This window comes from Mytilus trossulus, chromosome 13 (genome assembly GCF_036588685.1).
Source record: "Mytilus trossulus isolate FHL-02 chromosome 13, PNRI_Mtr1.1.1.hap1, whole genome shotgun sequence".
NCBI classification, from domain to species: Eukaryota; Metazoa; Mollusca; class Bivalvia; order Mytilida; family Mytilidae; genus Mytilus; species Mytilus trossulus.
The window spans coordinates 62,605,187-62,632,424 of record NC_086385.1 but is presented as its reverse complement, the minus strand read 5'-3'; the positions used below and the strand labels follow the sequence as shown (position 1 = coordinate 62,632,424).

Below are 27,238 nucleotides of genomic sequence, written 5' to 3'. Positions count from 1 at the left end.
TATAATCAAACAGAAAAAATTGAGTTCAGAAAAAAATTCAGAAAAAAATGCACTATTTTGTTTCCCTCCATGTTTTGACATGCACCGGAAATTGGAGTTGTAATACAAGACTGGTACCTATAATCAAATACAATGTAATCATCTGCAGACTATAAAGAGTTACTTTTCTTTGAATGGAATAGGAATTGATTACCTTAGCTATATTTGGTAGAACCAGTTGGAATGCTACTAGCTCTTCAAGTTCGTACTGTACTTGGCCTGTTTAATTTGTAATTCTGGCATCTATATGACGAGTATCATGACGTACCGAAAGGTAATACAAGTAGAACAGTTAACTATAATTACTCACTTTAATGATATACCCTTGCTGAATGTTTATACAGCGGGATCATAATACTTTTAATAATTCAGTTAACCAGTTCTGTGATTTCTATTGACATTTATAGATGTCCAATTTCAACTTACTGGTATATTACGTCTTTTTTTAATTGAGGTCTTGAGCTGGCATGTCAGTAAATGCTAGAAGTCCTTTGTTTATTTATGTATAATTGTCATTTTGCTTAGTTTCTTTTGTAATCTTTTCTAACATCGGACTCGGACTTCTTTTAAACTGAGTTAACTGTGCATATTGCTATCTGTATCTTTATTCTGCATTCGCTAGAGGTATAGGGTAGGGTTGAGATCTCACAAAATATTTTTAACCCCGCCGCATTTTTGCGCTAGTCTCAAGTCAGGACCCTCTTGCCTTTGTTAGTCTTGTTTATTTTTTAATTTTGTTCAGTCATATGATTTGGTGTTCAGTGTGACGTTCATTTTAAATGAATTTGTACATATTTTATTTAGGGGCCAGATGAGGACCACTTCCGTATGCATTTAGTGGCCTTCTGCTGGTGACATCTCTTTTGTCGGATTGTTGTCTCTTTGACATATTTCCCGTTTCCATTCTCAATTGCTTATATTCCACAACGGTTATTGTTTGTTGTTTCCTAACACAACTATTAAATGTTAATATCAACTTCCACATTGTTTCTGCATCAGTTGCGTTATTTCCATTTTACATCTATACACTAAATATTTTCAAACTGTTCCCTTCATCAAATGTCACTGCTAGTTCTTTAGTCTTATCATTGAAATTGATATGTGTTGGGTTAGTGATCTCATCCTTATGGAACGTAGACCGTTGTTTGGTCGTGAGATCTATTGTAAAGATGGTGTTTCGTTCCTTCTCCATGAGGAATATCACATTATCTCCAGCTGCAATTCTACAGCTTTTTCGCATGTCTAAGCTAGTGTAGCATGTTTGAGTATTATGCGTGAAAGTTGTGTATTTGATTTCGTGTAAGTTCTTGAACGTGCAGTATATTTTTTCATCATTTATATCTAGATCATAAACATCATCTTCAAATGTGACCTCCTTCGAACTTTTCCCATTATAGTTTATCCATGAAAGCCTTTTCGAATTATATAACACTAAAATCTTGCTTTCGATGCAAGTTATCCTTGTACAACTTAATATCCGGCCTTGTATTTCTATTGTACGATAAACATTCTCTAATTCAAGGTCAACAACACAAATAGACGTTCGTTCAATCAGCAAAACGGTGTTCCGGTCGAACGTGCAAATAGTATCTTTACTTAAGGAATCATTGTTTTTAAGTTCGAAAGCGCGAGTCTTGCCATCCTTAAGATTAATCACTCGCAAGTACATGTATGGGTGTATTTTCGAAGATTGCTCTAATTGCTCTTCGATAACAACAATTTTTTTATCTTCGATAAAGCAGCAGGCGTAAAATTTAGACATTTTGTCCGGGTAAAACGTTCGTGTTTGATTAAGATATTGCTCTTCCTCTGGAGTTACACGAAGCTGTGACTGCTGGAAATTAACCCCAAATTGCTGACTTTTTGACAATAACATATCAGTGGCTTGACCAAAGTTACTAAACATTGTTTCAATATTCTCGGTAAAATTTTCAGGAATAAACTGAACTGACACACAACTGATTTCATTCTCCAAACACTGAAGATTTTCCTCATTTGACAATAGACTGGTATCGAGATGTTTCACGAGATGGAATAAGTTGACTTCGCTCTCTTCTATTTCTGCCTTTTCGATATCTTGCAGGTTGGCTTCCGTTGTTTTTGCTAGAGACGCCAATTGTTCTGTGTTGCTTGCTATTTTTTCAACGCCTAGGTTATAATGAGTATCTATATTTTTCTCTAGTCGATTCAAATGGTCGTCAATGGTTGAACGTAGTTGTATAAGTCGTTTATGTTGCTGTTTGTTATCCTGACCTATCTTGCTGGACAGCTCAATATATTCCCCTTTCACTAATTCTATAACATCTTTCTGGTTCTGTATTCGTTCTTTGAGATCATATATTGCTGAGCTATCCTTGATTCCATTGGCAGCTTTCTCTATATGGTTTATATCACACTCCTTTTGTGATTCAGATAAACAAGCAGGACACAATATTTTATCATGATTAACACAAAAAAGGAGCAACTTCTGTCCGGCATGTTCTTTACATATTTTGGACATGGTTTTGCTAACGTTGGATATATCTTTAATTTCAATGACGTCATGAGGTACAGCAAATCTCCTATGAACTTTACCACAAGGTCGACACACGGGTTCCTCACAATCGTTACACCACATGACAGCAATCTCTTTTTCATTATCTCGGAGACACCCGGCACATAACTCGTTATCTTCCATGACTGCAAATAAAATAGATAGTCATTCAATGTAGGTTGATATTGATTGATTAAAAGAGGGACGAAAGATACAAAAGGAAAAGTCAAACTTATAGATAGAAAATAAACTGACAACGCTATGGCTAAAAATAAAAATAAAAACAGACAAATAATAGTACATTGGTGTTTAACGACACTTTCAGCACTACAGGCTATTTCATGACCGTCAGTTATTATAGATTGGAGAAGCCGAAGTGGTCGGAGAGAACCACCCACCTTCGGCATGTATCGCTTTTGGATATGGAAATGAAAAAACACATTAAATTATTAGAAATTAAATTTAAAGAAGCAAAAAAAGATTAAAAGACTGAAACTTTAATAACAGAAATTTATAGAACTTATTGTCAGTGACTTGATATTGGGAAACAATGTTACACCACCTTGGTAGAAGAAGGTAACTATGTTCGAGTAATGAACGGGGGTGTAGGGCGTTTATACTACTGTCAGCTGAAGACTCAGTTTTTGTCTCCAACGGTTTGAAACCCTCGAATGACAGTGCAGTTCCAACCCCTGATGGGCATGCTGGGAAAAGGAATGTGTGCAGAAAAGTCGCTGGTATTTGTATTGAAAAATAAGCCGTGCAAGGTTGTGTTTGGTATATTTGAATAGACAAGAAAGGATTAGGAGTATCAATCATGAAACAAAATCATTGTATACACATCGAAAAACACAAAAAGCGAAGGAAAAGCTCTTGGTGGTCATTTGTCCCGCTGTCTAACATTTAAGCTGCTAATATCTATCATAAATATAATAAAATGAACCTGCTGGCACCTTTTACTAACTTAGTTACCAACTTACAAATATCAATAAATGGAACCTCACTCCAGGTAAAATACTTAACACGTCGATATGTGTATATCATAATAATGCAGATAGTATTGAATGTATTTAAATTACTTAATAAAGTCGATCTTTAATTGGTTAATTATTTTGATTGATAATGTTATTTCTCTTTCATTCACCAGATAATAAAATAAAAAAAGTAGCAAAACCCCAACACAATAGATCGTTAAAAGCCTTACACTAAAAGGGAGCAAATACATTGATACTGATAATGCATTTATGTCTTCAGAATTGTTTTCAAGCCATATTTGCTTTTCAGAAATGAAGGATAAACAAAAGAAAAGAAAGATTGAAATCATTTTGACAGATTTAGAGCTGTTATTTAAAAATAAAGGTAAAGTGTAAGTTATTTGCTGCCCTATTGACACCTAGGGTTAGTGAAATCAATAAGGGGATGGTAAGGCCGAAGTCCGAATCTCCTATTGATTCTACTCACCTTCTATGGGCCGAAGGGGGTCAGTAGTGAACTTTTTGTTTATATAGATTAGACCGTTGGTTTTCCCGTTTGAATGGTTTTACACTAGTAATTTTGAGGCCCTTTATAGCTTGTTGTTCGGTGTGAGCCAAGGCTCCGTGTTGAAGGCCGTACTTTAACCTATAATGGTTTACTTTTTAAATTGATACTTGGATGGAGAGTTGTCTCATTGGCACTCACACCACATCTTCCTATATCCGTATAACGAATTAATCGCACTCCAGACTTTTCCTGTCACGCGCCCTTACAAACAAATGTCCTTACAAAGAACTGGGTCTTTTTCGTGCTCGTCAAAACCTCTTATACAAGTCATAACAAAAATTTGATCAGCAATCAAAGCTGGGCTTCAAAGTCATTGTGAAACTGCCTATTCTTAAGGTGGCGTGAATCAGATGTCAGGGATACTGAAAAATCCAAAAATTGTTAAGAATTCATACGATCTAAGACTTTTTCATCTTGCAATAGTATTTAAGCATTTGACTTTTCTACAAATTACACAAGAATTCCCCATTTCAAACTAAAAGACAAATTGAAAAGTTGGTTTTGCTTTGTTTCATAAAAAATAATGGCCAACGTAGATACATGTATCTTGTCTTTTGGAGGGATACATCCTACTTTGTTAAATCATCTCTTTGATTCCATTAATGTCCAGTGTCTAAAGTAGACAATGTCGACACAATATTGTACAACGTAGTCGATATCGTTTTATACTCTTGCCTGCGTCGTTGACATTGACGATATCGCGAAGTAGACAATGTTGACACGATATTGTACCACGTTACGTTGTCGATATCGTTTCATACTTCTGTCTGCATCGTTGACATTAAACACGTCGCGAAGTAGACAATATCAACACAATATTGTAAAACGTTGTCGATATCGTTTCATACTCTTGTCTACATCGTTGACTTTGACGATATCACGAAGTAGACATTGTTGACACAATATTGTACCACGTTACGTTGTCGATATCGTTTTATACTTCTGTCTGCATCGTTGACATTGAACACATCGCGAAGTAGACAATATCAACACAATATTGTATAACGTTGTCGATATCGTTTCATACTCTTGTCTACATCGTTGACATTGACGATATCGCGAAGTAGACAATGTTGACACGATATTGTAACACGTTACGTTGTCGATATCGTTTCATACTTCTGTCTGCATCGTTGACATTTAACACGTCGCGAAGTAGACAATATCAACACAATATTGTACAACGTTGTCGATATCGTTTCATACTCTTGTCTACATCGTTGACTTTGACGATATCGCGAAGTAGACAATGTTGACACGATATTGTACCATGTTACGTTGTCGATATCGTTTCATACTTCTGTCTGCATAGTTGACATTTAACACATCGCGAAGTAGACAATATCAACACAATATTGTATAATGTTGTCGATATCGTTTCATACTCTTGTCTACATCGTTGACATTGACGATATCGCGAAGTAGACAATGTTGACACGATATTGTACAACGTTACCGATATCTTTTCAAACTCTTGTCTACATCGTTGACATTGACGATATAGCGAAGAAGACCATATAAATGCGGTGGAGTTTAACTGAGTTTTGTTAGATATCGGCAATGTCCACGATGTAGACAGCAAGAAAAACAATGTAGACGATGTCGTCACGTTGTGTCAACACCACGATGTCGACGATGTCAAAGATGTAGAAGAGTAAGGAGAACAATGTAGACGACATCGTCACGATATTGTCAACATCACAATGTCGGCGATGTCAACGATGTAGACAGAAAAGGGGACGATTTATATCGGCGATATCGTCACTACATCGTGCACTGGACATAAAATTGTCTAAAACTAATATTTTAAAGATACTGGATTTCTTGATTGACAACATATTTGTTTCGATTGGAGGATGTGTTTTCAACAGACTATCGGCATTCCAATGAGCACAAAATGTGTCCCTCTTCTTGACGATGTGTTACTGAATTTATGAGACTGACTTCATACAGGAATTTCTAATGCAGAAAGAAAAGAAGTTAGCAGTATCGTTTAACTGTCCTTTCCGCTATAGATATAGATGATGTTCTATTACTAAATAATTCAACATTTGATGAACGCATCTATCTAATTAGCTAGAGATAAAGGACACAACACATAAAATTAAGTCTGCCTCATGTCTTTGTTTACATATGAAAATTGGCAATATGAGTTAGTTGGAAACAACACTTAACGACTTTTGACTTAAGTCATGGAGAAGGCTTACATAGACGTTGTACATTGCCTAATCTCCTCCAAATGTATTTAAATAAAATACTGTTTAAACCTTCAACTTTACAACAAAAAATATGATTTCATCTTCCTAATTGTGGACTTTCCATTTCTACATGTATGTAGCAACATTCCAGTAGCGCCTACATACGGAGTATATATCTCACAATTGATACGATATTCCCGTGCTTGATGTTCTATCATGTTGTTCTTGAAAGAGGGTTGCTGCTCACAACGAATTTATTAAATCAAGAGTTCCAATTGGTGAAGTTGTTCTTCTACATAACCTACTGGGGTATATTTTCTTTTAAGAATGCATACATTTTGATTAAGTCCCTATAATTCGGTTGAGCATTCTCAGTGGATACGTATCAATCTAAATATGAAACTCAATTTGTTGTGAAAGAGGGTAAATTAAGGGAGTTCGCTTCTCAGTTTCAAAATAATTAACTTTTGAAAACACTAATTTATATTAATAGGGGATTAATAAAGGAATCCAAAGAGCAAAAAAAATATACAGGTCACCGTTCTTGTTTTCGAGATATTAGCCATTGAAATATTCGCGGGAAAATATTCTCTCTTGACTTTTCATAGCTTTATCATTGCAAAGTTTAAGTTCTAAACCAGATGCTCCGCAGGGCGCAGCTTTATACAATACAATACAATATTATTATTTTCCAAATTAAAGGGCCAACTAAGAGTCTAATATTTATTACAACATAAACATTACAGAGTGATTAAAGAAACATAAAATAATAATTCAAATGCATGAGGAAAGAATCAGTGGTCAAACCGACCGCAGAGGTCGAACCCTGAACAGTTGGGCCAAGTATGGACACAACATTAAAGCTTGATACAGCTCTGAATTTGGATTGTGATTAAATAGTTGACACAACATAGGTTTCTGACACAGAATGAATGTGGTCTAAGAACTTTAACTTAAAAATGTTAAATTGGACATTTACCTATTATGGTCCAATATCCAAAATCTAAATACATGGTTAAATTCAGCATATCAATTCATAGAACCGTCAACCCCAATAATTCAATTTTGATGTAATCAAATAATGTTCAATTTTAGACCCTTTAGACCTCAATGTGGACCAATTTGATAACCGGGTCCAAATATTATTAAAAATTTAAATACATGGTTAGATTCAGCATATCGAAGAACCCCATATATTAAATTTTTGTTGAAATCAAACAAAATTTAATTTTGGACCCCGATTTGGACCAACTTGAAAACTGGGCCTATAATCAAAAATCTAAGTACATGTTGAGATTCAGCATATCAAAGAAAACCAAAAATTCATTTTTTGTTAAAATCAAACTAAGTTTAATTTTGGACCCTTTGGACCTTAATGTAGACAAATTTGAAAACAGGACCAAAAATTAGGAATCTAAAAACTCGGTTAGATTTGGCATATCAAAGAACCCCAATAATTCATTTTTTTAAGAAATCAAACAAAAAAAGTTTAATTTTGGACCTTTTTGGTACCTAATTCATAAACTGTTGGGATCAAAACTCCCAAAATTAATCCCAACCTTCCCTTTGTGGTCATAAACTTTCTGTTAAAATTTCATAGATTTCTATTTACTAATACTAAAGTTATTGTGCAAAAGCCAAGAAAAATGTTTATTTGGGACCTTTTTTTTTTGGCCCCTAATTCCTAAACTGTTGGGACCAAAACTCCCAAAATCAATCCCAACCTTCCTTTTGTGGTCATAAACCTTATGTTTCAATTTCATAGATTTCTATTTACTTATACTAAAGTTATAGTGCGAAAACCAAGAAAAATGCTTATTTGGGTCCTTGTTGGCCCCTAATTCCTATACTGTTGGGACCAAAACTCCGAAAATTAATCCCAACCTTCCTTTTATGGTAATAAACCTTGCTTTTAAATTTCATAGATTTCTATTCACTTATACTAAAGTTATAGTGCGAAAACCAAATGTCTTAGGACGACGACGACGACGCCAACGTCATACCAATATACGACTAAAGAATTTTCAATTTTTGCGGTCGTATAAAAACTATCAAAAAATAATTAAAATTTGATAAGACTTTAACAGATGGCTTATCATTATACATGTAAAAGATTTACAAAAAGAAAAATAGGGGTCACCAGGAAAATTTGTTCAAGGCATTCAAATGGATAAAACCAGAGGATTCCAAAAATCTGACAAAAAATCCAAAACATGACAAGCCAGTTTCCATAATCTTGAGAAGTGGAAAGTTCACCGTTGGAAAATTGAAATCCTCATTCTAGATTAAAGTCGTCGATCTGTTTTAAGAAGCAAATTAACCTTTCGGTTCTTGCTCAAGTTCATTGAGGTACTAGTATGTAGTCTGCAAGCGCTGGTTGGAACGTGTACCAGTGACTGGATTTGGCGAAATACTATAAAACAAAATAATGTTTAATTGGCGGGAGACGGCGAAAAACTATTGAGCGGTAATTAGAAGTGACGTCAAGCAATTGATGTATTTCGGAAGTACCTCAAAGAATTCCTTATTTTAGTAAGTATTTCAATTTTTATTTTATACTGGTTATAGACTCGATGTGATGAAAAGTCGTTCATGTAATACCTAAAATTTCATTTATGATCATTTCATGCTTTTATATGTAAGATTTATTTATGAATACGATACTGTAAATCAAAAGAACTTAATTTGTATTTTATCATAAGTTATCTTACAAAATGATGATGATGGTGTCTTTATACTAACTACCCCCGCATCCCCCCCCCCCCCCCCCCCCACAAAAAACACACTTTCTTTACTGAACATATATTTTTTTACCTCTTTTCATGAATATTCTAAAAAATATTTGCCAATGGACGTTTGGAAAATTTATTTGCATCTATTCCTCTTAAAAAAAATAAAAGTTATATCTTTTGGAATTCAGCTATTTTTAATTACCTATATATAAACAGGGATACTTTCCCTATACTTCGTGACTTGGTTTATAAGTTTAATTTTTTATGCAATAATTCTTTCAAGCTATGGTAGGTATTCATAGAGTGCGATAACGTTTAATTCATTCATTTAACCTTCAACAATTGATTAAACAAATATAAAACGTGTTCTACGTCGATCTATAGTTGCTATATACATGTCTGGCTGATAAAATATTCAAAATGTTTCCAGTACAAAAAAATATGATCGAGGGTATGGAAGAGAAATTGTTGATAAATTTGAGAATGTATATGGGGAATGTGCCAAAGAGCTGAAAACAGCCGAAGGCCACCAATTGGCACTCAACACAGCGAGAAAATCCCGCACCGAAGGCGGGCTTCAACTGGCCCCTAGAAAATGTGTATACTAGTTCGTTGTAATTGGTCGATTAAATAGTTGACACAACATAGGTTTCTGACACAGAATGAATGTGGTCTAAGAACTTTAACTTAAAAATGTTAAATTGGACATTTACCTATTATGGTCCAATATCCAAAATCTAAATACATGGTTAAATTCAGCATATCAATTCATAGAACCGTCAACCCCAATAATTCAATTTTGATGTAATCAAATAATGTTCAATTTTAGACCCTTTAGACCTCAATGTGGACCAATTTGATAACCGGGTCCAAATATTATTAAAAATTTAAATACATGGTTAGATTCAGCATATCGAAGAACCCCATATATTAAATTTTTGTTGAAATCAAACAAAATTTAATTTTGGACCCCGATTTGGACCAACTTGAAAACTGGGCCTATAATCAAAAATCTAAGTACAAGTTGAGATTCAGCATATCAAAGAAAACCAAAAATTCATTTTTTGTTAAAATCAAACTAAGTTTAATTTTGGACCCTTTGGACCTTAATGTAGACAAATTTGAAAACAGGACCAAAAATTAGGAATCTAAAAACTCGGTTAGATTTGGCATATCAAAGAACCCCAATAATTCATTTTTTTAAGAAATCAAACAAAAAAAGTTTAATTTTGGACCTTTTTGGTACCTAATTCATAAACTGTTGGGATCAAAACTCCCAAAATTAATCCCAACCTTCCCTTTGTGGTCATAAACTTTCTGTTAAAATTTCATAGATTTCTATTTACTAATACTAAAGTTATTGTGCAAAAGCCAAGAAAAATGTTTATTTGGGACCTTTTTTTTTTGGCCCCTAATTCCTAAACTGTTGGGACCAAAACTCCCAAAATCAATCCCAACCTTCCTTTTGTGGTCATAAACCTTATGTTTCAATTTCATAGATTTCTATTTACTTATACTAAAGTTATAGTGCGAAAACCAAGAAAAATGCTTATTTGGGTCCTTGTTGGCCCCTAATTCCTATACTGTTGGGACCAAAACTCCGAAAATTAATCCCAACCTTCCTTTTATGGTAATAAACCTTGCTTTTAAATTTCATAGATTTCTATTCACTTATACTAAAGTTATAGTGCGAAAACCAAATGTCTTAGGACGACGACGACGACGCCAACGTCATACCAATATACGACTAAAGAATTTTCAATTTTTGCGGTCGTATAAAAACTATCAAAAAATAATTAAAATTTGATAAGACTTTAACAGATGGCTTATCATTATACATGTAAAAGATTTACAAAAAGAAAAATAGGGGTCACCAGGAAAATTTGTTCAAGGCATTCAAATGGATAAAACCAGAGGATTCCAAAAATCTGACAAAAAATCCAAAACATGACAAGCCAGTTTCCATAATCTTGAGAAGTGGAAAGTTCACCGTTGGAAAATTGAAATCCTCATTCTAGATTAAAGTCGTCGATCTGTTTTAAGAAGCAAATTAACCTTTCGGTTCTTGCTCAAGTTCATTGAGGTACTAGTATGTAGTCTGCAAGCGCTGGTTGGAACGTGTACCAGTGACTGGATTTGGCGAAATACTATAAAACAAAATAATGTTTAATTGGCGGGAGACGGCGAAAAACTATTGAGCGGTAATTAGAAGTGACGTCAAGCAATTGATGTATTTCGGAAGTACCTCAAAGAATTCCTTATTTTAGTAAGTATTTCAATTTTTATTTTATACTGGTTATAGACTCGATGTGATGAAAAGTCGTTCATGTAATACCTAAAATTTCATTTATGATCATTTCATGCTTTTATATGTAAGATTTATTTATGAATACGATACTGTAAATCAAAAGAACTTAATTTGTATTTTATCATAAGTTATCTTACAAAATGATGATGATGGTGTCTTTATACTAACTACCCCCGCATCCCCCCCCCCCCCCCCCCCCCACAAAAAACACACTTTCTTTACTGAACATATATTTTTTTACCTCTTTTCATGAATATTCTAAAAAATATTTGCCAATGGACGTTTGGAAAATTTATTTGCATCTATTCCTCTTAAAAAAAATAAAAGTTATATCTTTTGGAATTCAGCTATTTTTAATTACCTATATATAAACAGGGATACTTTCCCTATACTTCGTGACTTGGTTTATAAGTTTAATTTTTTATGCAATAATTCTTTCAAGCTATGGTAGGTATTCATAGAGTGCGATAACGTTTAATTCATTCATTTAACCTTCAACAATTGATTAAACAAATATAAAACGTGTTCTACGTCGATCTATAGTTGCTATATACATGTCTGGCTGATAAAATATTCAAAATGTTTCCAGTACAAAAAAATATGATCGAGGGTATGGAAGAGAAATTGTTGATAAATTTGAGAATGTATATGGGGAATGTGCCAAAGAGCTGAAAACAGCCGAAGGCCACCAATTGGCACTCAACACAGCGAGAAAATCCCGCACCGAAGGCGGGCTTCAACTGGCCCCTAGAAAATGTGTATACTAGTTCGTTGTAATTGGTCGTCACACTTTACTCCGCAACATATCTTTTATATAAATTCGTACAGGCACATGCTGGTATAGGTTGATTTAACTGATTGATGGTATGACTATAAGTGAATGTTTATATGCGATTTAGTTCAATGAGACAGGAACCTAACGACACTGAAAAAAAACATAAGACATAACGTCCGTTGGCACATATAACATCAGTATTTATAACGAGAACAAATTGAACACTATATTAAATAAGTAAGTTTTCGTGGGTGAACGATTGAAGGGGACGTGAAGTGAATGTTTATATGCGATTTAGTTCAATGAGACAGGAACCTAACGACACTGAAAAAAAACATAAGACATAACGTCCGTTGGCACATATAATTAAGATTGACGTTGTATTAATGTATGTAAAATAATTGTTATATCAGGTTGCACTATAAATAAAATTATATATATATATAACATCAGTATTTATAACAAGAACAAATTGAACACTATATTAAATAAGTAAGTTTTCGTGGGTGAACGATTGAAGGGGACGAAGGGTAAGTCAAGACTGACATGAGAAAAAGAATAATGGGCCAGGTGAGTTTTTTTAATCACTTGGCGTCCGTTGTCCGTCGTCGTCGTCGTCTGTTTTTACTTTTACAAATATCTTCTCCTCTGAAACTACAAAAAAAAATGTGTTCGATTACCCGGACCGCTCACCAAAATGGCCGCCATGGCTAAAAAAAAACACATGGGGGTAAAATATATAGTTTGGATTTTATCTCAAAAACCAAAGCATTTAGAGAAAACCTGACAGTTGTAAAATTATTCATCTAGTCAAATCTATCTGCCCTGAAAGTTTCAGACGTAACATTCATCCTGTTGTTGGGTTGCTGCCCCTGAATTGGTAATTTAATGGAAATTTTGAAGTTTTTGGTTGGTATCTTGAAAATTAGTATAGAAAGAGATAAACAGTAGACATCAATAATGGTCTGCAAAGTTTAAGCTCTACAAATATGTCAAATGACCAAAATGAACAGAGCTATTTCGAACCATTTATACCCTTGCCTCCCACTTCTGAACCTTTATACCACTGCCTCCCACTTCGGAACCTTTTATAAAAGAAATATGATACGTATTTATTGATTTTGATATAAATTACCAGGAAAACAATATATATCAATTCTGACAGCTTTTCTTTATTTAAAGTGGCTATAAACAGGTGAAGAGGTATTGATTGTTTAGGACTGTACAGTACTGATGTTAGGCTGCATACTGCATGCTAAAAACTTGTAATCAAGATTCCCGGGGATAGGATTTACTGATTCATTTTTGAAAACTAGCATTCTCACCGAAGTAAGAAGGTATGTTATTAATTTTACTTAATACTGAGTGTATTCTTTATCAGGAGCTGGCCAGACAAAATAGACTTGATAATTTGAGAGAAATAAGTTACACGTTTAATCTGTATAACGATCACTGTTACTTCCTAAAATTGGATCCGAAATAATTAAGAAGAAAAGAAGCCGGTGTTATATAGTCATTCTTCCCCCATGCCAGTTTTTCCCCCGGGGGAAAGACTGGCATGAGCCAATCTTTCCCCCGGGGAAATTTTGGATCATTGTGATTCTTCCCCTGCGGAAAGTTGACAATACGTATACATATAGTAATTTCCCCCCCATGCCAATCTTTCCCCCATCATAGATTTCACTATGTATATATAGAGTCTGGAAATTAAACCGAACAGTGTTAGAATTAGATTTATTTATAAATATACAAATTTGTTGTTCATTTACATTAACACAAATCTGTCTACAGGTTTATCAGTCTGTCTATGAGTGAACAATTCTGTCTTTCTGTTAAACAGTCTTTCTATGTGCTCCCTAGTCTTTTTTACATTTTTAACTCACTGTCTATATGTCCGCATGCAAGGAAAAAACTACTGACTGACCAGAAGTGGTTAAAGTAATTGTATTTATTTGGTCAATGATACCAAGTGTCCACGAAAGAGAATGGATGTGATCAGAATGTGCTTCGTGTGAAAAAATATACACATGGAAAAAAGTATTGCAACACCAAATTGAAATCGACTCATCGCTTCTGGTTATTGTGCGATAATACCATTTCGAAGACCTTTGTTTACGAACAGACACACAGTTTTCCGTTTCCAATGGAGTGCAGAGTTCGCCAAAGTTGAAAATAAGCATCGTGGAGGAAGATCCATTGTTCCAATGGAATTCGGTTCATCTTCCTTGGCCAGATCGTAGCCCGGATTTGAACCATATCGAGCATATATGGGACACTATTGAGCGGAAAGTGCGCGAAAGGACACCCCAGTTCAAACACATCAGGAAATAAACAATGCCCTTTATCAGAAATGGTTGCGGCTACCTTAGCAACAAATTAGTTGATTTATGGCAGGGATCAGAAGACGTCTAGATGCGGTTATCCGTTTGAATGGAGGCTGCGCACAAAGTACTAATTCTTAAGCGTATAACGATCAACCATGATGTGAACTGTCATCTAAAGATTAATTTTGAAATGTCTGACATTGTAAAGTTCGACTACAGTAAAAGTTGTAAATGCATTTTTTTGTACAAAAAACACCTCATTTTGATATTTAAACTGTGGTTATATAATTTTTTTTTTTCAATAATTTGTTGTTCGTTTCAATGCCAATGCTATCATAAACTATGTTTCAATAATATTATACAAATATTTTATTATATTTCATTAAAAAAAAAAGGTTTTCAAGTTTTAAAAAATCAAAGTGTTGCAATACTTTTTTCCATGTGTATATATAACATGTTATAGATATAGGAAGATGTGATATGAGTGACAATGAGACAACTCTCCATCCGAATAACAATTTATAAAAGTAAACCATAATAGGCCTTCAACACGGAGCCTTGGCTCACACCGCAATAAGCCATAAAGGGCCCCAAAATTACTAGTGTAAAACCATTCAAACGGGAAAACCAACTGTCTAAGTTTTATAAAAAAAAAAACGAGAAACGAGAAACACGTATACATTACATAAACAAACGACAACTACTGTACATAAGATTTCTGAATTAGGACAGGTGCAAACATTTGCAGCGGGGTTAAACGTTTTAATGGTACCAAACCTTCTCCCTTTTTCTGAAACAATAGTATAACATCACAACTTAGAAAAACACAAATAAATACATATAAAATGTATTTTCACACGATGAAGCTTTGGTAACTATAAACTGAGAAACAAGTTGCTATCATTTAAAAAATCTTATCGCGACGTCGCCGACGTCATATTACAAGGCGGAAAATTTAGCTTATCATGCTACTCACGGGGGAAAAATTGGCCTGATCCTAGTTTTCCCCTTATAACGCTGAGGGGGAAAAGTGGGATCATGCCAATTTTTCCGGGCGGAAATATTGGATCGATCCAGTATTTCCCCCCGGAAATTTTGGCATGGGGGAAGAATGGCTATAGGACACCGGTTTTGTAAGCGCACATCTTTATGACATCTATAACTAGGTTTTTATCAGCAATGTATGGAACACGTTCGAAAATCCGTTCAAACAACTATTTTTGAATGAGTGCCCTTGAAATATAAAGTATATGGATAATTGTATTGTAAGTGTCTCAAGGTTGCATTTTCTTATAAGAGTGTCATAAAATTTGAACGGTGGTTTATATCTGCAATCCCTAGTACTAGTTATAAATCAGCGCTGACCGATTATTTGTTACAGGAGTCGTGTCCCTCTTTAGAAATTTAAGTTCTATAGAAAATTCATTAAAGCGGTCTAAAGTGTACTATTCTGGCAGATATTTACGAAATTTGTATCAACGGTCTATACTAGCAATATTCATGTCGGAAGAATTCAAAAATCAGTTGATCTTTTACTATTAAAGGAGATTTGTTTCTTTGAATGCAAACGCTACATAAAATTTCAATGTATAAAGCCATATGATGGCATTAATATTGCACTGTCTCACACCTACAATTTTGAAGGATAGTAAAAAGTAAAATCACAAAAATACCGAACTCATAGGAAAAACTAATCGGAAAGTCCATTATCAAATGGCGAAAATCAAATCAAATGACAAAACACACAAAAAACGAATGGACAAGAACTGTCATATTCCTGACTCGGTACAGGTATTTTCAAATGTAGAAAATAAGGTTCTGCTACATACACCTGTTTAACATGATTAGTTACATTTGTCGCGGGGAAACTGTCTCATTAACTTATAACCTTCATTTTCTAATCTTCAGATCAAAATTAAATGACTTTTTGTATAAGTTATATATTTTTCATACTCGTCACAGATCATGCTGCCCTCCCCCTTTAAAAATTCATTTAGATATTGGTTTCCTAATCGAATTATTTTCTTCGATAAATTAAACGTAAACACGAACTGAAATAACCCCAAGGTCGATTTCCTAAACCTTGACAATATATACACGACATTTAAATGTTAGACGTAAAAAGCCGAACAGGTCAATACAGGTATAGTTCTATATCAGTATGTTATCATTGTTACTTTTTAAATTCATATACTTTTTGTTTTGTAAAAGACATTAGTGGAAACTTTAAAATGTATGTATATACATATATGCTGATATGCTCAATGCGATGCTTTCAGATATTCAACGTTACAGCTAAACATAAAACACAAAGGAGGTTCTAAATGGATGTGTTGTGTAGAAATTCATTTAGGAATAACAGAAATAATGAATTATTCAATAAGTTGAACACGTGAACCTCTTTCATACAAGACCAACTGTAAAATCTCGCTTAATATATCAGTTATAGTCTAAAGTAAAGTTTTACAAAGACAAACACATATTTTTATTTTATCAAAATAGTTGTAACTATATATGAAACGTTCGGTATATATCATAAACTCCTCCTAAATATTCATGATATATGTGCGAAAGGCGTCAGGCAATCAACAGTCAATAAACGAATCCGTTTTCTGTTAAAAAAAAAAGGAAAATGTGATAAGATTTCATACCGTAAGACAACCTTGTGATATGATTGCTATTGAGATATCTCATGCCGTGTGATAATCTCTTACAAATACGATGTGGTATGATTGCTATTGAGATATCTCATGTCGTGTGACAATCTCTTACAAATACGATGTGGTATGATTGCTATTGAGATATCTCATGTCGTGTGATAATCTCTTACAAATACGGTGTGGTATGATTGCTATTGAGATATCTCATGTCGTGTGATAATCTCTAACAAATAAGATGTGGTATGATTGCTATTGAGATATCTCATGTCGTGTGATAATCTCTTACAAATACGATGTGGTATGATTGCTATTGAGATATCTCATGTCGTGTGATAATCTCTTACAAATACGATGTGGTATGATTGCTATTGAGATATCTCATGTCGTGTGATAATCTCTTACAAATACGGTGTGGTATGATTGCTATTGAGATATCTCATGTCGTGTGATAATCTCTTACAAATACGGTGTGGTATGATTGCTATTGAGATATCTCATGTCGTGTGACAATCTCTAACAAATACGATGTGTTATGATTGCTATTGAGATATCTCATACCGTATGCCAATATCTTACAAATACGATGTGGTATGATTGCTATTGAGATATCTCATACCGTATGCCAATATCTTACAAATACGATGTGGTATGATTACTATTGAGATATCTCATACCGTATGCCAATATCTTACAAATACGATGTGGTATGATTGCTATTGAGATATCTCATGTCGTGTGATAATCTCTTACAAATACGATGTGGTATGATTGCTATTGAGATATCTCATGGCGTGTGATAATCTCTCACAAATACGATGTGGTATGATTGCTATTGAGATATCTCATGTCGTGTGATAATCTCTTACACATACGATGTGGTATGATTGCTATTGAGATATCTCATGTCGTGTGACAATCTCTTACAAATAAGATGTGGTATGATTGCTATTGAGATATCTCATGTCGTGTGATAATCTCTTACAAATAAGATGTGGTATGATTGCTATTGAGATATCTCATGTGTTGTGACAATATCTTACAAATACGATGTGGTATGATTGCTATTGAGATATCTCATGTCGTGTGACAATCTCTAACAAATACGATGTGGTATGATTGCTATTGAGATATCTCATACCGTATGCCAATATCTTACAAATACGATGTGGTATGATTACTATTGAGATATCTCATACCGTATGCCAATATCTTACAAATACGATGTGGTATGATTGCTATTGAGATATCTCATGTCGTGTGACAATCTCTAACAAATACGATGTGGTATGATTGCTATTGAGATATCTCATGTCGTGTGATAATCTCTTACACATACGATGTGGTATGATTGCTATTGAGATATTTCATGTCGTGTGACAATCTCTTACAAATACGATGTGGTTCGATTGCTATTGAGATATCTCATGTCGTGTGACAATCTCTAACAAATACGATGTGGTATGATTGCTATTGAGATATCTCATGTCGTGTGACAATCTCTAACAAATACGATGTGGTATGATTGCTATTGAGATATTTCATGTCGTGTGACAATCTCTTACAAATACGATGTGGTTCGATTGCTATTGAGATATCTCATGTCGTGTGACAATCTCTAACAAATACGATGTGGTATGATTGCCATTGAGATATCTCATGTCGTGTGACAATCTCTAACAAATACGATGTGTTATGATTGCCATTGAGATATCTCATACCGTAAGACAATGTCTTACACAATAAGAAGATGTGGTACGATTGTTTTTGAGATATCTCATACTGTATGACAATCTCTTGCACAATAAGGAGATGTGGTACTATTGCTAATGGGATATCTCATATCGTACGATAATCTCTTACACAATAAGGAGATGTGATACTTTTACTATTGAGTATCCCATATCGTATGACAATCTCTTACACAATAAAAAAAATATGATATTATTGCTATTGGGATATCTTATATCGTAGGACAATCTCTTATACAATAAGGAGATGTGATATTATTGCTATTGAGATATCTCATACTGTATCACAATCTCTTATAAAAAACAAGAGTGATATGATTGCTATTGAGACATCTCATACCGTGTGACAATCTCTTACAAATACGATGTGGTATGATTGCTATTGATATATCTCATGTCGTGTGACAATCTCTAACAAATACGATGTGGTATGATTGCTATTGAGATATCTCATGTCGTGTGACAATCTCTAACAAATACGATGTGGTTCGATTGCTATTGAGATATCTCATGTCGTGTGACAATCTCTAACAAATACGATGTGGTATGATTGCTATTGAGATATCTCATACCGTATGCCAATATCTTACAAATACGATGTGGTATGATTACTATTGAGATATCTCATACCGTATGCCAATATCTTACAAATACGATGTGGTATGATTACTATTGAGATATCTCATATCGTATGCCAATATCTTACAAATACGATGTGGTATGATTGCTATTGAGATATCTCATGTCGTGTGATAATCTCTTACAAATAAGATGTGGTATGATTGCTATTGAGATATCTCATGTCGTGTGACAATCTCTAACAAATACGATGTGGTATGATTGCTATTGAGATATCTCATACCGTATGCCAATATCTTACAAATACGATGTGGTATGATTACTATTGAGATATCTCATACCGTATGCCAATATCTTACAAATACGATGTGGTATGATTGCTATTGAGATATCTCATGTCGTGTGACAATCTCTTACAAATACGATGTGGTTCGATTGCTATTGAGATATCTCATGTCGTGTGACAATCTCTAACAAATACGATGTGGTATGATTGCCATTGAGATATCTCATGTCGTGTGACAATCTCTAACAAATACGATGTGTTATGATTGCCATTGAGATATCTCATACCGTAAGACAATGTCTTACACAATAAGAAGATGTGGTACGATTGTTTTTGAGATATCTCATACTTTATGACAATCTCTTGCACAATAAGGAGATGTGGTACTATTGCTATTGGGATATCTCATATCGTACGATAATCTCTTACACAATAAGGAGATGTGATACTTTTACTATTGAGTATCCCATATCGTATGACAATCTCTTACACAATAAAAAAAATATGATATTATTGCTATTGGGATATCTTATATCGTAGGACAATCTCTTATACAATAAGGAGATGTGATATTATTGCTATTGAGATATCTCATACTGTATCACAATCTCTTATAAAAAACAAGAGTGATATGATTGCTATTGAGACATCTCATACCGTATGACAATCTCTAACAAAACAAGATGTGAAACGATTGCTTTTGAGATATCTCATATCGTATGATAATCTCTTACAAATACGATGTGGTATGATTGCTATTGAGATATCTCATGTCGTGTGACAATCTCTTACAAATACGATGTGGTATGATTGCTATTGAGATATCTCATGTCGTGTGATAATCTCTTACAAATAAGATGTGGTATGATTGCTATTGAGATATCTTATGTCGTATGACAATCTCTTACAAATATGATGTGGTATGATTGCTAATAAGATATCTGATGTCGTGTGATAATCTCTTACAAATACGATGTGGTATGATTGCTATTGAGATATCTCATGTCGTGTGATAATCTCTTACAAAAACGATGTGGTTCGATTGCTATTGAGATATCTCATGTCGTGTGATAATCTCTTACAAATACGATGTGGTTCGATTGCTATTGAGATATCTCATGTCGTGTGATAATTCTCTTACAAATACGATGTGGTATGATTGCTATTGAGATATTTCATGGCGTGTGATAATCTCTAACAAATACGATGTGGTATGATTGCTATTGAGATATCTCATGTCGTGTGACAATCTCTTACAAATACGATGTGGTATGATTGCTATTGAGATATCTCATGTGTTGTGACAATATCTTACAAATACGATGTGGTATGATTGCTATTGAGATATCTCATGTCGTGTAATAATCTCTAACAAATACGATGTGGTATGATTGCTATTGAGATATCTCATGTCGTGTGACAATCTCTAACAAATACGATGTGGTATGATTGCTATTGAGATATCTCATGTCGTGTGACAATCTCTAACAAATACGATGTGGTATGATTGCTATTGAGATATCTCATACCGTATGCCAATATCTTACAAATACGATGTGGTATGATTACTATTGAGATATCTCATACCGTATGCCAATATCTTACAAATACGATGTGGTATGATTGCTATTGAGATATCTCATGTCGTGTGATAATCTCTTACACATACGATGTGGTATGATTGCTATTGAGATATCTCATGTCGTGTGATAATCTCTTACAAATACGATGTGGTATGATTGCTATTGAGATATCTCATGTCGTGTGATAATCTCTTACACATACGATGTGGTATGATTGCTATTGAGATATCTCATGTCGTGTGACAATCTCTTACAAATACGATGTGGTTCGATTGCTATTGAGATATCTCATACCGTATCACAATCTTTTGCACAATAAGGATATGTGATACTATTGCTATTGAGATATCACATACCGTATGATAATCTATTACACACTAAGGAGATGTGATACTATTACTATTGAGATATCTCATACTGTATCACAATCTCTTACAAAACAAGAATGATACAATTGCTATTGAGAAATCTCATACCGTATGATAATCTCTTACACAATCAGGAGATGTGATAATATTGCTATTGGGATATCTCATATCGTAGGACAATCTCTTACATAATAAGAAGATGTGATACTATTACTTTTGTGATATCATACCCGTAGCCAGAAGGGTTCGAACCCCCGCCCCCCCTTGAAAACAAATAAGCACTGTTAAAGTCAATGTTCTGTTCGAATTGTGACTGTTAAAGTCGAGTTTGTGAGTCAAACGAACCCCTCCTTGGAAATTCCTGGCTACGGGCCTGGATATCTCATACCGTATCACAATCTCTTACACAATAAGGAGATGTGATACTATTACTATTGTAACATCTCATACCGCACGACAATCTCTTACACAATAAAAAGATATGATACTATTGCTATTGAGATATCTCTAACCGTATGATAATCTATTACACAATAAGGAGATATGATACTATTGCTATTGAGATATCTCATACCGTATGATAATATATTACACAATAAGGAGATATGATACTATTGCTATTGAGATATCTCCTACCGTATGACAATCTCTTTCACACTAAGGAGATGTGATACTATTGCTTTTGAGATATCTCATACCGTATGACAATGTCTAACACAATTAAAAGATATGATACTATTGCTATTGAGACAACTCATACCGTATGATAATCTATTACACACTAAGGAGATGTGATATGATTGCTATTGAGATATCTCATACCGTATGACAATGTCTAACACAATAAGGAGATGTGATATTATTGCTATTGAGATGTCTCATACCGTAGGACAATATCTAACACAATAAAGCGATGTGATATGATTGATATTGAAATATCTCATACCGTATGACAATATCTAACACAATAAGGAGATGTGATACTATTGCTTTTGAGATATCTCATACCGTATGACAATGTCTAACACAATTAAAAGATATGATACTATTGCTATTGAGACAACTCATACCGTATGATAATCTATTACACACTAAGGAGATGTGATATGATTGCTATTGAGATATCTCATACCGTATGACAATGTCTAACACAATAAGGAGATGTGATATTATTGCTATTGAGATATCTCATACCGTAGGACAATATCTAACACAATAAAGCGATGTGATATGATTGATATTGAAATATCTCATACCGTATGACAATATCTAACACAATAAGGAGATGTGATACAATTGCTATTAAGATATCTCATACCGTTCGGCCCGTATGACAATATCTTACACAATAAGGAGATGTGATACGATTGCTTATGAGATATCTCATACCGTAGGACAATAACACAATAAAGCGATGTGATATGATTGATATTGAGATATCTCATACCGTATGACAATCTCTTACACAATAAGGAGATGTGATACTATTGCTATTGGAATATCTCATACCGTACGACAATCTCTTACAATGAAGGAAGATGTGATACTATTGCTATTGAGACATATAATACCGTATTCATGATTAAGTCATTTTGAAAAGACCTAGACATATCTCTTACATCTTAGGAGATGTTTTAAGATTGCTATTGATACAACTAATCCAAAGACAACCACTAAATTACATAAGTCATTTATTAGACGATATGAGACTACCCGTACTGATGAATCAAATCAAATAAAATGATTACTGCTTTTAATAAATCAAATAAGTAAACAAATGTAATGCAAAATACAAAAGTACATCAAAGTAAAGTGAAATGAACAGATGAACTAACAGTAACAGATCAATATAAAAATAAAAAGATGTGCAAGTGTACAAATCTCTACCAAAGACCAAATGACATAGGAGTAATATACCTTTCGAGAACAATGATATACTGCAGTGGATTCACAATGTATTAACTCTCAAGATAACACACAATTATGGTTCCAGTTTATCCAATCTTTGTACTTTGTTTAACGCTAAACTTAGTAGTTTTGTCTTTTTTGATTCAAGGTTGCGCTGATCAGTTTGTATTATTTTGATTTATGTTTTAAGGATAAACATTATCTTTTTTTTTACTTATGACTGGATTTTAGAGATGCTGTATACATATATAGTACCTTCAAACATTTAATTTGTTTATTTCAGGTAGAAATGTCCTCCAAGTCATGTGAACCTTGTCATTTCCACGGATCATTGAAAAATGCTGACTTTTGGTGTACAAATTGTGAGGAAATGCTATGCAAGGACTGTCGTAAACATCACCAGTCATCTAAGGCCACTAGAGGGCACCACCTCTGCACTGTTCAGGAGTATGAATTTATGGAGTCGCATCCTTTCAAAGTGCCATCACGTTGCACCACACACAACAAGAAATACGATGCCTACTGCATCACTCACGAGCAGCCATGTTGTATAATCTGCGTCACTGTCTCTCATGGAGCATGCGCAGGCGTAGTGGCATTTGAAGACGCGCTAAAAGGTTTTCAATCTAAAACTGCTCTTTCTGATCTGGACGAACGACTTGACAATTTCAGCATCAATGTAGATAATTTCAAACGCAGTAGGGAAAGAGTATTGTCTGATTTAGAACAACAGAAGGAGAGACTCGAACATGTTATCACGGAAAAAAGACGAGGGATTAACGAATATCTGGATAAGATTGAAGAAAAACTCCGAGGCGAGTTAAAATCGAAATACAACAAGTGCATAGGTGATGTTAAGATCCAAGCTGACAGAATAAAACAAAAGCAAGGGAAAGTTGGGGAAATCAAGTCAAATTTTGAGCAGGTAAAAGAAAAGAAAACAGGCGTACAATTGTTCTTAGCTACGGGAGAAATAAATGCAATGATTTTGGAACAAGAGAATTTCGTAGAAAACATTTATGAGAGCCTTCATAAGTATGACATGTCTGTTACATTTGATGACACAGCAAACAACTTATTAATGGCTTTGCCAAACTTGGGCAATATTCATGTCACTGAGTCTCCTTGTCGAATCTCTATGATATTGGGACAACCAAAGGCACCACTTGTAGATGTACCTTGGATTTTTAAACCAGTGCAACTCAAGCAGAAGAAAAAGATTGCTGTGAAGAAGGGGGATAATGGCCTTTATATAAACAGTGGGGTTATAATTGGGGATGGACGAATAGTCTTAACGGACAAATATAATAACCGTTTGATAGTCTATACAGAATCTGGAGTATTCCAGCGCGATATCCCACTGTCTTGTTCGCCATGGGACGTAACGGAAGTGGAGAAAAGTCACGTTGCCGTCTCCCTACCTGACAGCAGTTTGGTTGAAATCGTTGATATCAACAAGGGGAAAATTGTAAATAAATTCAACATTTCCGGACAATGTTCTGGAATATCATTTACAGGAGCAAATATTTGTGTAGCCGTGGCTGGCGACGGGATACAAGTTTTAGACATGAAAGGGCACAAAGTGAAGACACTCCCGGTTGATGTAACCAGGGAAACGTTCATGGCGGGTGACATTGATAAACTCTACTACACACACTACACGACACACACTGTACATTGCACAACAATTGACCATGAACAAGTGTACAAATTCAACCATGACGAACTCAATTTCCCACAGGACCTCAGCGTTGACGGAGAAGGCCACGTTTTTGTAACCGGATTCATTTCTAATACTCTTCTCTGCGTTTCCCCTGACGGTCAGCATAGACAGGTACTTTTACGACAATCAGATGGGTTAAATTCACCGACGGCAGTTTTCTTTGACAAGAAAAGGAAATTATTACTAGTTTGTACGAATTCGGCTAGTACAGTGTCACTTTATGAAATTGTGCATTAAAGACAAACTTCCAAGTAAATTTAGGACACGTTATCTAGTCCCATATCATAGTCTTACTATTTACGATTATGAAAGAACGATTTAATCGATGATTCTTTAAGGACAATATCCATGATTCTGAAAGAACAATTTCATCAATGATCTGTAAGAGCGATATCATTGATTCTGAAAGAAGGATTTCATTGTTAATTCTGGAAGAAATATTTTGCCAATGATTCTGTTAGAAAGATGAATCGGTAATTCTGTACAAACTATTTTGCGGATGATTCTGTAAGAACAATTTCATCGATGAAACTGTAAGAACGATTTCATCGATTTGACAGATATATAGTTATATTGTTATTTTAGAGTTACTTCTCTTGTTTCATAATAGTATTGAAGTTAACGTTGTATTGTAGTTTGAACTCTTTGTTTGTGTGTCACGAATTTACTAGGTTACATATTTATGTGTTATTTAAAATCATAAAGGAGATGGGGCAATAAGGCCCTTATTTGGCCCAAAATTACTGCAAATTTAAAAGTTTTCATGCAAAACTAGGGCCATAATGCCCCTACTCCTTTCATTTACCCTGACTGTCCTGTTTGTATTTGACAAAAACTGTTTCAAATATTCCCATTTGACACAAACATATCAATTGTTTATGTGTTACATTTTTGTTTTCGCTCGATTTTTCGTTCATTTTTTGTACATAGATTATGACGTTAGTTTTCTCGTTTGAATTATTTTACATTGTAATTTCTAAATGTTTAATCCAAAACCAGATTTTTTTATATATTATATTTATTAACGTTTAATCCAAAGCGAGACTTTCTAAACGTTAAATCCTAATCTTCATTTTGGCAAACACTTCACCGAAAGCAGTTGATTGGCTTATTACTAGGTTTTGTATACATGTACATTGTATATTTGTTCATATTTTTAAAACACACATGGCAATTACTTGAGACTTTGATTTAAGAAAATATCGGAAATGCTTGTTATGAAAAAAAAAATCAATAATGCGGAGGGATGTTACCGGTGTGGAAAAATCGTAATTGAAACACTGATTTTATTGCAATTTTAATACTTTACTATCGTCTGCATATAGCTATTAGAGATTAATGTGTTATATGCCCCTCTAATCATTATTGGCACGTTGTTGTTTCTTAATGAGCAAATATTTTTGTTCGTAAAGTGTTTGTCTTAAATAAAAATGAAATATTCTTCTGAACTGGTTTATATGTTAAGTGACAGCTGCGTTTCGTTAAGAAATAATTAGTACAACAACTGTAAAACTCTACCGGAAGTAAAATAGAATTGTGTAACAATAGAACAACAACTGTAAAACTCTACCGGAAGTAACTCTACCGGAAGTAACATAGAATTATGTAACAATAGAACAACAACTGTAAAACTCTACCGGAAGTAGCATAGAATTGTGTAACAATAGAACAACAACTGTAAAACTCTACCGGAAGTAACATAACTCTACCGGAAGTAGCATAGAATTGTGTAACAATAGAACAACAACTGTAAAACTCTACCGGAAGTAACATAACTCTACCGGAAGTAACATAGAATTGTGTAACAATAGAACAACAACTGTAAAACTCTACCGGAAGTAACATAACTCTACCGGAAGTAACATAGAATTGTGTAACAATAGAACAATAATATCTGATGTAGCAATTGAAGGAACAATTCGGAGAGATGTC

At 34.2% G+C, this 27,238-nt stretch overlaps 2 protein-coding genes across 2 annotated transcripts; one reads left to right on the top strand and one right to left on the bottom strand.

Annotated features, from left to right (window-relative positions):
* Nucleotides 1-1,060: 1,060 nt before the first annotated feature.
* On the bottom strand, nucleotides 1,061-2,716 carry LOC134694559 (uncharacterized). Its single transcript, XM_063555574.1, has one exon. The coding sequence runs from the start codon at nucleotides 2,714-2,716 to the stop codon at nucleotides 1,061-1,063; it is 1,656 nt and encodes a 551-aa protein (XP_063411644.1).
* Nucleotides 2,717-11,284: 8,568 nt separating this feature from the next.
* On the top strand, nucleotides 11,285-26,747 carry LOC134695505 (E3 ubiquitin-protein ligase TRIM71-like). The gene is made up of 2 exons (XM_063556779.1): nucleotides 11,285-11,310; nucleotides 23,867-26,747. Exon 2 carries the CDS (start codon nucleotides 23,873-23,875, stop codon nucleotides 25,541-25,543), a length of 1,671 nt encoding a protein of 556 aa, XP_063412849.1. The 5' UTR covers nucleotides 11,285-11,310; nucleotides 23,867-23,872; the 3' UTR covers nucleotides 25,544-26,747.
* The last annotated feature ends 491 nt before the right edge of the window (nucleotides 26,748-27,238 follow it).